Source organism: Sminthopsis crassicaudata, chromosome 5 (genome assembly GCF_048593235.1).
Source record: "Sminthopsis crassicaudata isolate SCR6 chromosome 5, ASM4859323v1, whole genome shotgun sequence".
Classification (NCBI taxonomy): domain Eukaryota; kingdom Metazoa; phylum Chordata; class Mammalia; order Dasyuromorphia; family Dasyuridae; genus Sminthopsis; species Sminthopsis crassicaudata.
In genome coordinates this window covers 50,582,990-50,597,791 of record NC_133621.1, presented here as the reverse complement: position 1 = coordinate 50,597,791, position 14,802 = coordinate 50,582,990, and the positions used below count along the sequence as shown (strand labels likewise).

The 14,802-nt window shown below is 36.3% G+C and overlaps 1 protein-coding gene across 6 annotated transcripts in view; it reads left to right on the top strand.

Moving 5' to 3' along the window:
• NMT2 (N-myristoyltransferase 2) overlaps window positions 1–14,802 on the top strand; it is a 75,241-nt gene that overhangs the window by 25,591 nt on the left and 34,848 nt on the right. For 5 of the 6 annotated variants that reach the window (XM_074266665.1, XM_074266660.1, XM_074266664.1 and 2 more), the window contains one exon: window positions 6,720–6,855. In XM_074266665.1, the coding sequence (XP_074122766.1) occupies window positions 6,720–6,855 (136 nt within the window). Of the gene's footprint in view, window positions 1–3,494; window positions 3,662–6,719; window positions 6,856–14,802 lie in introns of those variants that run through there. The other variant, XM_074266662.1, reaches the window with a different exon arrangement.

Here is a 14,802-nt window from a genome sequence, read left to right as displayed (position 1 = left end):
GGTTTTTAAATCTATTTTGCTGTACACTTCCCTTTTATAGATGAGTTCATCCTATAAGTACCTGCATATTTCCCTCCATTCTATTTCTCCTTGTTTATCTCTGCTTTCCTTTAACTCCTACCTTTTCCCTCCACACAAGTGTTTTACTTCTGATCACTGCCTTCTCCAATCTACCCTCCCTACTAGTCTCCCCTTCTCCTTCTATTATCTCTGTTTCTTTTTACTTTTTAAAGTGAAATATACTTCTGTATTCAGCTCAGCATTTATGTAGTTTCTTCTTTGAGCCAATTTTGATGAGAATAAGATTTCAATTTTGCCCATTATTTCCCTTCCTCATCTCCCCCTCCATTATAATAGTTCTTTTAAGACTTTTATATATGGGATAATTATTCTATTCAGTCTCTCTTCTCCTTCTAGTGAAATTGTATTTCTTATCCCTTTAATTTTTTTTAGGGGAGGAGTCCAAGTCACCTTATTCATATCATCTGTCTATATAAACTCCTTTTAATTGCTCTTATTGTAATAAAATTAAGAATTACAAAAATATTGCTATACAGAAATACAGTTTAACCTTATTGAATTTTTTGTCTTTTTCTCTTTTTTATTTTGATTCATTTTTTTGTTTGTTTATTTTTGTTTTGTTTTGTTTTCTTGTCTTATATTTGGATGTCATTTTTTATTTAGTTCTGGTCTTTTAATCTGGAATGTTTGAAAATCCTTTATTTCATTAAATGTCCATTTTCCTCCCTGAAAGATTATATTTTGCCGAGTGAGTGATTATTGGTTGTAATCCGACCTCCTTTGCTTTCTGATACAATACAAAATATTGTATTTCAAGCTTTTGCAATTGTGGAAGCTGCCATATCCTGTGAATCTTGATTGTGGTTCCACAATATTTGAATTGTTTCTTTTTAGCTACTTGCAATAGTTTTTTCACTGATCTCTATGCTCTGGAATTTAGCTATGATGTTCCTAGAAGTTTTCATTTTGGGATCTCTTTGAAGCAGGTATCCATGGATTCTTTCAATTTCCATTTTGCCCTGTTTTTTTTTGCATATCAGGGCAGTTTTCTTTGATAAATTCTTTTTTTTTTTTTTTTTTTTTTTTTTTTTTTAGATTATAGCTTTTTATTTACAAGATATATGCATGGGTAATTTTTCAGCATTGACAATTGCAAAATCTTTTGTTCCAACTTTCCCCCTCCTTCCCCCTACCCTTTCCCCCAGATGGAAGGTTGACCAATACATGTTAAATATGTTAAAGTATAACTTAAATACAATATATGTATTCATGTCCATACAGTTATTTTGTGAACAAAAAGAATTGGACTTTGAAATAGGGTACAATTAGCCTGTGAAGGAAATAAAAAATGCAGGCTGACAAAAATAAAGGGATTAGGAATTCTATGTAGTGGTTCATAGTCATCTCCCAGAGTTCTTTTGCTGGGTATAGCTGATTCAATTCATTATTGCTCTATTGGAATTGATTTGGTTCATCTCATTGTTGAAGAGGGCCACATCCATGAACTGATGTTCATGTAAGTCTCTCTAGGCCTTTCTGAAATCATCTTGCTGGTCATTTCTTAACAGAACAATAATATTCTATAATACTCATATATCACAATTTATTCAGCCATTCTCCAATTGATGGATATCCACTCAGTTTCCAGTTTCTGGCCACTACAAAGAGGGTTGCCACAAACAACAGGTCCCTTTCCCTTCTTTATCCCAAGTAATAACACTGCTGGATCAAAGGGTATGCACAGTTTGATAATTTTCATCTTTAATAAATTCTCGAAAGATGTTGTTGAGTCTTCTTTTCTCTTTTTAAAATCATGTCTTTCAAATGTTCCAGTAATTCGTATGTTCTCTCTCCTGGATCTATTTTCTAGGTTTGTTGTTTTTCCAGCAAGAAAGTTCAATTTTGCTTACTTTTTAAATTTTGTTTTATCATATCTTGATATTTCATAGTCATTAGCTTCTACCCGCCCAATTCTAATTTTTAAGAAATTGTTTTCTTCATTGAACTTTTGTGCTTCCTTTTCTATTTGGCCAATTCTACTTTTTAGGGAGTTATTTTCCTTAGTAAATTTTTGTAAATCTTTGCTTATGATTCTCTTGTCACACTTTTCTCAATTTTTTTTTTCTACTTCTAAAATTGGCTTTTTGAAATCCTTTTAAAGGTCTTCCAGGAACCAGAAACCAAATTGATCTTTCTTTGAGGCTTCCTATGTAGCCATTTTGACATTATCATCATCTTCTAAGTTTGTCTTGATCTTTCCTGTCATTCTAACTTTTTTGAGGCAAAGGTTCATTTGCTCATTTTTGTGCTTTTTTTGTGATGTATTTTATATGAGAGTTGAACTCTGGTCTTGTATTGTCCCAAGTTTTTTTGTGCTGGGCCTCAGGGTCTTACTGCTGGCTTTCACTGTGCTTCAAGACTTAGCTGTTTGTCTTCATTAGAGGCTTCCCTTCTGGCTTGTACTAAGGAATGGGGCCTCCCTTTTGCCTCCCCCCCTCCCCCAGATTAATTGCTGGTCTGCCCCAGGGGTGGGGCCCTGCTGTTTGGTTGCTGTGGAAACAATGGTGGGGTCTCACTGTTGGCCAGCCCTTGGGTGGGGCTTCACTACTGGTCAGCAATGGGGTGAAGGCCTCTCTGCTAGCTTTTGCTTGGGGTGGAGCCTTGCTGAACTATAACACACTGCTCTCTTGCCTTGCTTTCTTGCCTCTGATTTGCTAGTTTGCAGGAGGTCAGGGCCTTGCTGGTAGATTGCCCCAGCCTTGGAGCCATGGTGTGGGGCCCCTGCTGTGAGGCTGGCTTCTGCTGCTGCTGCTCCTGGACCTTGTATCCTTCCCACCCTAACAGCTCATTCCTGCCCTGCTGAATAGCAGCTTCCCTGCTCCTAGATCAATTGTGAGGTGGTTTTCTAGTTGTTTGGAGGGGAATTTGGGAGGGCTTCAAAGGGTTTCTTTCTCACTCTGCCATCTTGGCACTGGAAGTACTTATACTTCATTTTATATTTTATTTTACTTTTCGGTTGGCAAATATGTTTTCTTTCCCTCCCACCCCCATCTCCATTTAAAAGGAGATTTGAAAGAAAAACAAAACCCCTCAATTGATACATAGTCAAGTGAAACATTCCCTTATTATCCATGTTCAAAAATGCATATCTTATTCTGCACCTTGAGCCCATCACATATGTCTTTATCAGGAGGTAGGTAACATGTTTCATCTTCAGTCCTCTGGATTCATGGTTAGTCATTGCATTGGTCAGAGATCTTGTCTTTCAAAATTGTTTCTTTTTAGAATATTTTCATTATTGTATAAATTAGCTTTCTGGTTCTACTCATTTTTCTCTTGTTAGTTGCCATTTGTTAGAAGATGTCTACCATGACATCTTCCTGTTTTCCATGGCAAGGCAATCCAGAAAGTGAGGGGCACCTGATTATAATAATTTGTTACATTGCAGAGACTGGATCATTATTGCATCAGAGAGACTTATGCTGACTCTTTGAATTTGTAGGTAGTTACACTTTCTTCACTAGCCATTCAGTGCCTAATTACAGGATTTTTGGAGATTTGGGGTTATGGGACCTTGTTGTATGAATCCAGTTTCTTCATTATACGATAGGGAAGAACCAGAGCTGTCTTCAATTAGAAGGTAACTGTCAAATGATGGGGACAGAAAATTATAAGGGTCGTGCTGGGTACAAACTTGGTGTTCTTCAGCTTAGGGCAGAGACTCCTCATGTCCTAATGGCTTCTTTGGCTTCCACATTACCTAAAATAAATAAATAAATATATATATATATATATATATATATATCATGTACTAACACTACTTGTTGCCTAGGCAAAATGGACAGGTTCCTTTTGAGATCTCAGGGACATTGTAGACCTCGGTAGTTTTGCTGCCCATCAATGGATGGCAGGACCAAACCCCAAAAGCAGGATGTGGAATGATCCTGTTCAATGAATTGGTCAATAAATATCTATGAAGTATTCAGTATGTTCCATGATCTGGACTAGGTACAAAGAATGTTGTCATTGGGTTTCAGTCATTTCAATTTGTCCACCTTTTTGTAACTATTTGGGGTTTTTTAGCAAAGATACTGGAGTGATATGCCATTTCTTTTTCTACCTCATTTTACAGATGCAGAAATTGTAGTAAACAGAATTGAGTGAGTGGCCCAAGGTCACACAGCTAATAAGTGTTTTAGGCCAGATTTGAACTCAGGAATTTGTCTTCCTTACTCCAAGTCTAACATTCTGCTCAGTGATAGCTTCCATTCTGTCCTGATAGCTTCAGAAGAGCCCTAGCAGTGGGGGAATAAGGAAAGGCTTTGTGTAGAAGATGGTGTAGAACTGAGAAGCATGCACATTCCAGGTGTGCAAGATGGTCATTGCAGAGGCATGGAAACAGGAGATGACATGTCAACATGTGAAGAACAGAAAGAGCAGGATGGCTGGGCCACAAAGTCAGGATCACAAAGTTATATCTAATAAGGCTGGAAACAATAGATTAGCACAGTTAAGAAGAGCTTTAAAAGTTAAACAAAGGACCTTATATTTTGTCCTATAGACATTAAGAAGCCATTGAAGTTGCCTGCGTAGTGCAGGTGGATGGTTCAGTTTGTGCTTAAGGAAAATAACTTGGCACTGGGGCCTAGGCTGAGCCTGGAGTGAGGGGATCCTCGAGGCACAGAGAACAATTTGGAGGCTGTTGTCATAATGTAAGTGAGAAGTGATGAGGGTATGAGATGTTGTCATGATTCCTATATATGCCTGTGCTCCCAAACCCCAACACATGGGCAAGTCCTATTTCTAATCTAAGTTCATCTAAGGATGTAGTAGATGAAGTAATTGTTTAAACCCACCTGCCAATCCGACATTTGCAGTGTTGAATATTCACCCAGAGAAAACTGCAAATGGCAGTCAGAATCTGGCCTTAGTGGCTTTTAAAGCCCTCGTTCATGGACTGAGGATTTTTAGACCTCAAGGGGACCTGCAAGATCATCTAACCCGAGCAGGTCATGCTGTTTTAGAGGTGAGGAAACAACAGATGCAGTGAATAACTCCCTTTCAGTGAGGCATCCATATTTCAATAAGGCGTTTATATTTTTAAGGTTGTATGGTATCCAGATACTGGGGGGAAGAAGTGATTTGATAAGTGGCTTAAAACCTTAATGCATCTCAAGCCATCACTGATTTTTGCTACTTTAGGGCAGAATTAGGACCAAGTCTATCTGGGCTTTTATTACAGCAGAATAAGCCATTATTTAAATTTAAAAAAAAAAAAGATACTACAAGAAATACCATTTTTTCCCCCCTCATATACTCTTATAGTCAGAATAAAGTTCTACTAAATTATATCCAGGAATAGAACTTGACAGACACCTTCCTGGTCTCCATAGTTGCGAATTTATATCAGAATGAACCATTTAGTTTTGAACACTGAAATTCTGATTGTTATTTTATTCTATGAGTAAATGAAATAATAGACCTTAGTAGGAGAGTGCATGTTTGGGGAGAGGGGGAGAGGATGGGCCTCGTATTCCTTTGAGTCTGTGGCTGTAAGCTTTTTGAGGGCTGGGAGTGTTCTAATGTTAGTCTTGGTATTCCCAGTTATTAACACTTAAACGCTTGTTGAGTATTTGATTCATAAAATTATTAAATAACAACTGAAGGGACTGAAGATCATTGAATCCAATTTACCTAGAGAGGAGAAAACTGTAATCCAGAGAGCTTAAGTGATTTACCCAAAGTAATAACTGACCTTAAAAGATGATCTGAACTCGGGTCCAAGGAGATTCCAAGTTTTTCATGTTTTAGGCCACGTGATTTGGCCCATGTTTTCTCAATTCATTTAATAACAAGTTGTTTTATGATGAGTCTACTCTTTACTATTGTCTTTTTAAATATTCCCTAAAATAGTTTCTTACATTCCCTGCCCCTCCCCCCAAAAAAAGTTTCAGATCCAGTGGTTCAGCTAGTGTTTAATATGGAGAGTGGTTATATCCTAACCCGATGAAAATGTCTCCCAGACTTTTAATGCATCTTCTGGAAATTTTGCTTAGGGCCACATAGAAGAAACATTAAAACTCCTTGTGGATTTTTTCTCCTGCTTTCCTATTCTCTGAGAGCATCAAATATGTAAAGACATAGATTCCAGATTCTGTGTGTACAGTTAACTTAGCTCTTGCCATTAAAGTTTTTAAATTATTATTAAACTAGTAAGTGAAAATCTTTGTTGGAAATTTTTTTCTTTTTCTTTTAGAGAAAGCCAATTTCTTTAGCTCTAGTGCATCAAGATTAATAGTGTGTTGTGCCCAAGAGAAAGGTTTATAATGCACTTTCTTTCTCGGAGTGCCTCTTCTTAAAAGGCTCTTGAAAAATTGACTAAAACTGGGTCAGTAGAGCAATAAAAAAAATAAGACTAGGAGTTGTTTAACATGCATTGATAGAATATGGAATGCACAATTTTTTTTCTCCAAAATGGCATTCAGACAGTCAGCCAGCAAGAGTAAATGTGAAATTTTGTTACATATACACATTTGCTTGTTCTCCATTAACTCATTAGCCTGGCTGAATTTTATTTCCTTACTTCCTTACCTGTTTCCTTAGAACTTAAAGTGTTTTTCCTTAATGTTTAATTTCATGCCCTCCACACTTCACAATAATGACTTTTCTCATTTCATCTTCTTTGAATTTTCCAACAGAAGTCCTGGAGGGGATTTGGGAGCCAAAAAGAAAAAGAAGAAACAGAAGAGAAAAAAGGAGAAACCGAATTCTGGAGGCACAAAATCCGATTCAGCATCTGATTCCCAGGAGATTAAAATTCAGCAGCCATCCAAAGTAAGGGCTTGGATTTATTTTTAACCCTTGTAAGGAAGGTGGCTTTTGTTGCCTTACACTGAGAAGAATTGGAAACCTAGTTTAGAACCTTTGTCAGGGCTGATATCAAACGGTAGTAGGTAAGTAGAAGAGTCTTCATGCTCTTGGACATCCAGAGAAGTACATTCAGGTTTGAGAAGCAACATAGAATCGTGGATATAGGGATAATCTTGAAACTAGAATAATAGCAGCTTGAGTGTAAGTATTATACAGACAACTTATATGGTGCCATAGTGCACAGAGTGTTGGATTTGGAGTCAGGAAGACTCATCTTGAATTCAAATTTGGCCTCAGACACTTACTAGTAGTAGGACTCTGCTGGGCAAGGAAGAGCTGGAGAAGGAAAAGGCAAACCAGTCTAGTATTTTTGCCAAGAAAACCTTTACTGGGGTCACAAAGAATTGGAAACAACTGAAAAATGACTGAACAACAATAAAAATTATTATATTAATGTGTGTATATAAACTGCACATTTATGTATGAGTTATTCATGCGTGAATATTAGTCTATATACCTTACGCAGATACATACATGCATGTATAGTTAGCTACACGTACATATATGTACTCATGTATTGTGTATATATAAACACAAGACTTTCATTTGTTGAGTTTGGGTCATCATTGTCAGATATAATGCTCTGCATATCTATACTGACTGATTAAGATTTGCAGTACCATCATTTATTTCTCACTACAACCCTTGATTGACAAGTGTTTTATTTATTTCCTATCTGAAGATGGAGACCAAGACAACTTGTTTAGAGTCACACTGCTAGTAGGTGTCAGAGGCAGAATTTGAACCCAGGTCTGTCTTCACAGGATCCTCTATACTCTGCCATACTGCCTCTCAGTCTGGGTTCAAAATCCTGACCTATGAATACTAGCCATTGACCAAAGACAAGTCATTTCACTTCTCAATGTTCCAAGCAACTTACAAAAGAGTTGCCTATCTCTTACAGAGGAAGGAGTTTTCCCTAAGGGTCCTCTATACCAGTAAAGTAACAAAATAAATACAAACACACACACACACACACACACACACACACACACACACACACACACACACACACACACACAGAGCCTTTGTACTCTTATTTTTGTTAGTAGTTTTTATTCCATATGCTAATATTTTTAAGAAGAAGAAAGTTTCAATGTTATAGCTATAGCTAGTGGTTTAGGATTTATTTTTAAGGGTTGATTTATTACTTATAATTTAGAAGATAGTTCCACTTTAATTTTCTGAATGCTTGTCAAATATATCCCCTTCTGGCAGCAAAGTTCAATAGGCACAGCCAGGGGTAAATCCATACTCATCATTTTTCAGTGTCTGGCCTTTAAATTTTCTGAAGTAAAAAAATACTTTGGTCTTCCCAATGGAGAAGCCTTCATTCGGAATAAACCAGATGTCCAGTGAAGACAGCGGTCAGAAAAGCAGAAGGTTGTACACATGATGGAACAGATTGCAGATACCATGTCTTATGAACTAGTGTCTCAGGAAAACTGGGCTGTGAAAGATATTATCTTGGTGCTTTCTTGGAGGGCCCTTGCAATAAAGAGTCCAACAGCATCATACAAGTCAAACCTTATTACCAAAAAGTTCAGGATTAAGTGCACATATATAGAGCAAGAAAAGTAGAAATGGTTTCATTAATGCTTAACTAAGTGAGTCATCAGTAGGGATTTGTGAGTACTGTTATGAGGCTCTTATAAGCAGCCTAGGCCTGTGTTCTATTCTGTGAAAAATAATCTACAGTAAAATTGTATTTTCTTTTTCATTTTATTTTTTTACAAATAAGAATTTGGACTTAGTGAGGAGTGACTTTTTCATTCATTTTTTTTTTTTTTGTCAGGAGGAAATGACAATTTCAAGATGTCACTTAAGGTCATTGGGCCTCAGTTTCCCCACCTGTAAAATATGGGAGTTGAACTGATAGCCTCTAGGATTCCTTCCAGCCCTGTAGCTATAATTGTCTGCTCTTTAGCTTTGCCTTTTATTTTCCTCCTTGTTTTGATCCTGACTGTTGGTTGGATTTCAAAATGATATCTCCAGTGGTGTCCCATCCTAGAAATTCCCTTTGCATCTGGGGCTTACTTGCACCTTGCACTATCCTGCTGGCCCAACTCCCTTCTCATATTGATGAATTTTTCTAGAGATCTTGGTTTTGTGGAGGGGTCTGAATTAGCCAGGCTTCATTCCCTTTCTTGATTATGACCCCAACTTTCAGATTCAAAACCTCCATGAACCTTTTGTATATAGATTCCTTCATCTACCCCAAATCTCTGCTCCCTTTTATATGTTGTCTTCCTTCATTAAAGTACAATTTCTTGAGGCCCGGGTCTAGCTTTCTTTTTGCTTCTATTTGCTTCCTCATCACTTATTACAGTGCTTAGAAAAGAGTATGGGTAAAGACCTTTTGATAGAGTAAAAGAACTCAAGGTGGAAATTCCAACTTTAATTTTCTCAGCAACATGAAAGTTAGTGTTATCTTCCATGCGGATGGGAAAGTGAGATTGAAGTTAGAGTTTTAAAGAAAGAAAAGAAAGAGTAACTGCTCAGAGGCATATTCTAGGTTGTCACTGAGAGTTAAGATTGGGAGAGCCCAACAGAGGTGATGAAATGGCAGCTTTGTAACTTTCTGTTGCTGCTCTCAAGTGGAATTGTTAAGATTTCTTGTTGATGCAAGATTCAAGTATGCAAAGATCTTCTGCATCTCAGCACTTCTAGAATTTGCTTCCATCAGCTCAACCTGCAGGTATCTAAGTAAGAGACCCATGACCCAGGAGGACATGGAAAGAACACTATATCTGGAGTCAAAAGAACTGGATTCAGATCATCTCAGCCCTCAAGGTTTGCCACCTTGGGCAAGACATCAAACTCCTTTGGACCTCAGTTTCCTTATTTGCAAAATAAAGGGCTTGGCTTAACTTGTCTGAGGTCTCTTTTAATGTATTTTCCCAGATAGCCCTCCACTTACATATATGTATATTTTATGTACATAGTTGGGTATATATTGTCTCTTCCATTTGAATGAGTTCCCTGAAGGCAAAACTTTATTTTTGAGCCTGGAAAATAGTAAGCACTCCATGAATACTTGTTGTGACTTTAAATTCTAAATTCATGATCTTATGATTACCACTTTCTAGAGTTTCCCATATTGTTTTTTTCTTGAGCTTCCAGTTTTCAAGAAATCTACATGCATATTTCATCCTCAACCTACTAACTATATTCCTGGGTGGAATATGACCTTTCCATTGTTGGCTTTGTCTTTGAGCTTTGACCTAACTCAGTCACCTACTGTCCCATCATCCTACTGATTTATGGCTCTGGCCTTGGAAACCTGCTTCTAGCCATAATTCCTTCCTTCCAGTATGGAGTCAGAAGACTTGAGTTAGATTCTTCCTCTGCCATTTAGTATGCCTATGTGGTCAACTGTTCCCCTTTAGGTCTGGGACTAACACACTTATGATATTATAATAACCTTATTTTAAGGGTATTGCATTAAATTATTGTTGAGGTCTCTCCTTCCTTCTTAATTGGTTTGGTTGAAGCACATTGATGAGCCATTTGCTACAGCTTTCCATTCTTGGCAGAAGTTTATTTATAAATGGGCATATAGGAGCTCTTGTTTCTAGAGGTCACATAACACCAACACCAGGCACTCGGCTCCAAGATTCTGTGTTAATTTTGTATAGTAGACAAGGGCTGACTTGGAGTGAGGTGAGACCTGGATTTGAATTCTTACTAATTCTGTAGCCTACTTCAGAGGGTTTGGTGAAAAGCCACTGAAATAGCCTTTTTTTTTTTTTTTTTAAAGGTTTTTATTTTCAAAACACATGCAAAGATAGTATTCAACATTCACCCTTAGAACACTTTGGGTTCCAAATTTTTCTCCCCCCCCCCCACTTCCCTTAAGCAGCAAGCAATCCAATATATGTTAATCATGTGCAATTCTTCTATATGTATTCCCACATTATCAAATCAAAAAGGAAAAAAAAATGAAAGAAAAAAAAACCAAGCAAACACCCACAAAAAAAGGTGAAAAATACTATGTTATGATCCACATTCAGTCCCTGTAGTCCTCTGGATGCAGATGGCTCTCTCCATCACAAGTCTATTAGAATTGGCCTGAATCGCCTTACTATTGAAAAGAGTCAGAGCTGATCATCACATAATTTTGTTCTTGCTGGGTACAATGTTCTCTTGGTTCTACTCACTTCACTTAGAATCAGTTCATACAAATCTTTCCAGACCTCTCTGAAATCATGTTGCTGATTTTTTTCTCATAGAACAATAATATTCCATAACATTCATGTACCATAACTTATTCAGCCATTCTCCAATTGATGGGCATCCACTCAGTTTCCAGTTCCTTGCTACTACAAAAAGGGCAGCTACAAATATTTTTGCCATATGGGACCTTTTTCATTTTTTATGATCTCTTTGAGATACAGACCCAGTAAAGACACTGCTGGATCACAGGGTATGCACAGCTTGATAGCCCTTTAGATATAGTTCCAAATTGCTCTCCAGAATGGCTGGAGCAATTCACACCTCTACCAACAATGCAACAATCTTCTAGTTTTCCCACATTCCCTCCAACATTTATCATGATCTTTTTCTGTCATCTTAGTCAATCTAAGAAGTGTATAGTGGTACCTCAGAGTTGTTTTAATTTGCATTTCTCTAATCAACAGTGATTTAGAACCTTTTTTATATGATTAGAAATGGTTTTAATTTCTTCATCTGAAAATTGAGACAGCCTTTCTAAAGAATCTTGTCAATCTTTAAGCCTCCATAGAAATGTCAGCAATAATTACTACCTCCTCCAGATTAATTTTAGAAAATGATAAGTGTTATTAGGTTGATTCTGGGAAGTCTTGATAGGGCACCAGTGAAGAAACTTCATTCTGCAATGCTGAATTACTTGCCTTCTAGGAATACAGACTCAACTTGTGATTTTATTTCTGTGGGGATCTCCAAAGTGAATAATCTTCCTCTAGCAGTAGAAGTTGCAGTGTCTAGATTAGTTTTAGAGTAGAGGTTCTCCAAGAGTTCTGTGGATAAACTTAATGGAATATATACTCAGATTTGAGTGGAGAAAAAAAAATACATTTTTATTTTAATATTGGTTTTCTTGGTGGTACTATATATTTTATGCATTGAAATAAAACATACACAGACACACACACATGATTCAAGAACCCAGTTAGAGAGTTCTCTAGAGCCCTGAGAAGTTTAAAGTGACTTGGCTAGGGTCACATTGCCCATATGCCTCTTGGGTCAAACTTAAATCTAGGTCATCTTGCCTTGAAATTTGCTCTCTATCCACTGTGACATAGTGCTGATAACAAAGTAGTAAAAACTGGGGTGACCACATGCCTGAATTACAATTTAATTCCTTTTCCTTTGAGAAGTGCTTTTGTGCCAGAGATTTTGGAAGATGGACAAGTTTAAGAGTTTATTCTTAACATGCCATTCTTATTGCCACACTCTTTGACCAATTGAATCCTGTGCTCCATTTAGAATTCTGCCTTAAGAAATGTTTTGGACAGCGAGAATGAGGACAAATGACATTTTTGTTAATTGAATAATGATTTTTGTTGGTCAACTTGATAGAACTAAATTAAAGTAAATCATAAATTACCAAGAGCACTTTTATACAGAGTTGTGATATTAGCAATTCTTGGGACAAAGATGTTGATTCTCACTTATTTCAAAATAGTATAGCTTTGCTAAATTTTTGCTTAAGGGAATTTTACCTCAAAAAGTATGTGTAAGGGGTGTGAAATATAGAAGCAAGCAAATGCACAGCAGTAGATAGCAATGTATTCTTTGTAAGATTGGGTAGTATTTCATCTAATAGAAATTGACAGATATATTACCCAGACTTGCTTTGTTGAGATGTGTCCTGACTCTTTTTCAGCTAATTGATCAACCCACTGGAAGCAATCTTTGTGTATAGCTTGGAGTTCAGCAGACTCCATACTAAAGAAGTAATTGTAAGCCATAACAAATTATCTGAACTGAAGTAATTTGTTCATTTAGTACATGTAATTAAGTTATGACCCTTATGAATATGATCTCATTAATCAAAATATAAAGTAAGCATCTTACAAAAGCAACATCAATCTTTAAACTGAGCTGTTAGATAAAAATAGGTGTGGTTAGCTTTTGATCAGCCTCCAGTTAGATTTAGTGTACTAGGTTTTCTAGGGTCATTTTATAAGCAGGAATCTATAACATACTTAGTGACTTAACTTGATTGCTCTATTTTTTTTTCTAATTTTAATTTTTAAAAAATTTTATAATTACAACTTTTTTTTTTTTTTTAACAATACATATGGATGGGTAATTTTTTACAACATTATTCCCTTGCACTCACTTCTGTTCTGATTTTTCCCCTTCTTCCCTCCACCCCCTCCCCTAGATGGCAGGCAATCTTATACACGTTAAATATGTTATAGCATATCCTAGATACAATATATGTGTGCAGAACCAAATTTCTTGTTGCACAGGAAGAATTGGATTCTGAAGGTAAAAATAACCTGGGAAGAAAAACAAAAATGCAAACAGTTTACACTCATTTCCCAGTGTTCCTTTTCTGGGTGTAGCTGATTCTGTCCATCATTGAGCAATTGGAACTGAATTAGATCTTCTCTTTGTCAAAGATCCACTTCCTTGATTGTTCTATTTTAAATAAAATTAATTTTTATATGAGTGAAATTTCTTGACTTTTTAGCTTATTAAAGGGTTTCCTTGGAGAGAAGTAGGGAGATTGGATTCAGGTAAGATAAGGTAGGGAAAAAAGCAGAAGTATGCTGGAACTGATGAATAGAATTTTAGTTTTTTTTCTGTATTTACATTTCAAGAATTGGCAAAGACTAATTGATTGTCTTTACTTTAAAAATTGGTGGAGAAAATGTAGTAAAAGTGTGCTTATGTACACTTTTTTCCCCCATCCTGGAGAGTTCAATTGTTAAAATTGTTAAACATTTACCAATTTTACTTCTAGAAAAATATAAGCAAGGAGAGTTTTTTAAAAACTTATTTCTAGTTGCTTTTAAGGTTCTATAAAGAAACTTAGAACTAGAGGTTCTTAACATGAATATTAAAAAAAAAAAACTATTACAATATGGTTTCCTTTATAATCCTACATATTTTATTTCATACATTAAAAAAAAAAAAATTTTTCCTGAAAAGGCGTTTTCTGCGGGCTTTCCCTGACTATGAGTTACACGATACCAAAAAAAAAAAAAAAAAAAGAAAAAAGAAAATAGTCCTCCCAACCATTCTAGAATTATTCATCTATTTTTCCAGCTTTAAAATTGAGCAAAACATTAACCTAGTTACCATGTTTCATTTACTATGCAAGACATTGTGCTAAAGTATGGCACATAAGCCAGACTAAAGATGAAAATGAGGATTCTGGTCACCTGTTGCAGCCATTTCTCCATACCTGGAATACATTTCCTTCCCTCTGTGCCTTACTTCCTTCAAGATTCCCTGCTTTCTATAGGAAATCATTCCTGATACACTTAACTGCAAGTGCCCTCCCCTAACCTATATCATGCTTATGTGTGTGCTTTTATAGTCTTTCCTTATAGAATATAAGCTCCTTGGAAGCAGGGACTTTTTTTTTTTTTTTTTTTTTTTTTTTCCTCCTCATATCTCTAGTCTCTAACTATGTCTGGTAGCTAGTAACTCTTAAGAAATGCTGATTGATTTACACATTCTGTTGCTTTCAACAAAACACACACACTCTCTATTTCCCACCCCCAATACCTTACTTTTGTGTGTTGTTGAACCAGGAAGTGGTTGACAAACTGTAAAGTTTAGCTATTTTTTTCCACAGTAATCCTTTTTTAGTTCTCCCAATATGAGAAAGTGTGGCAAACTGAAAGAGAA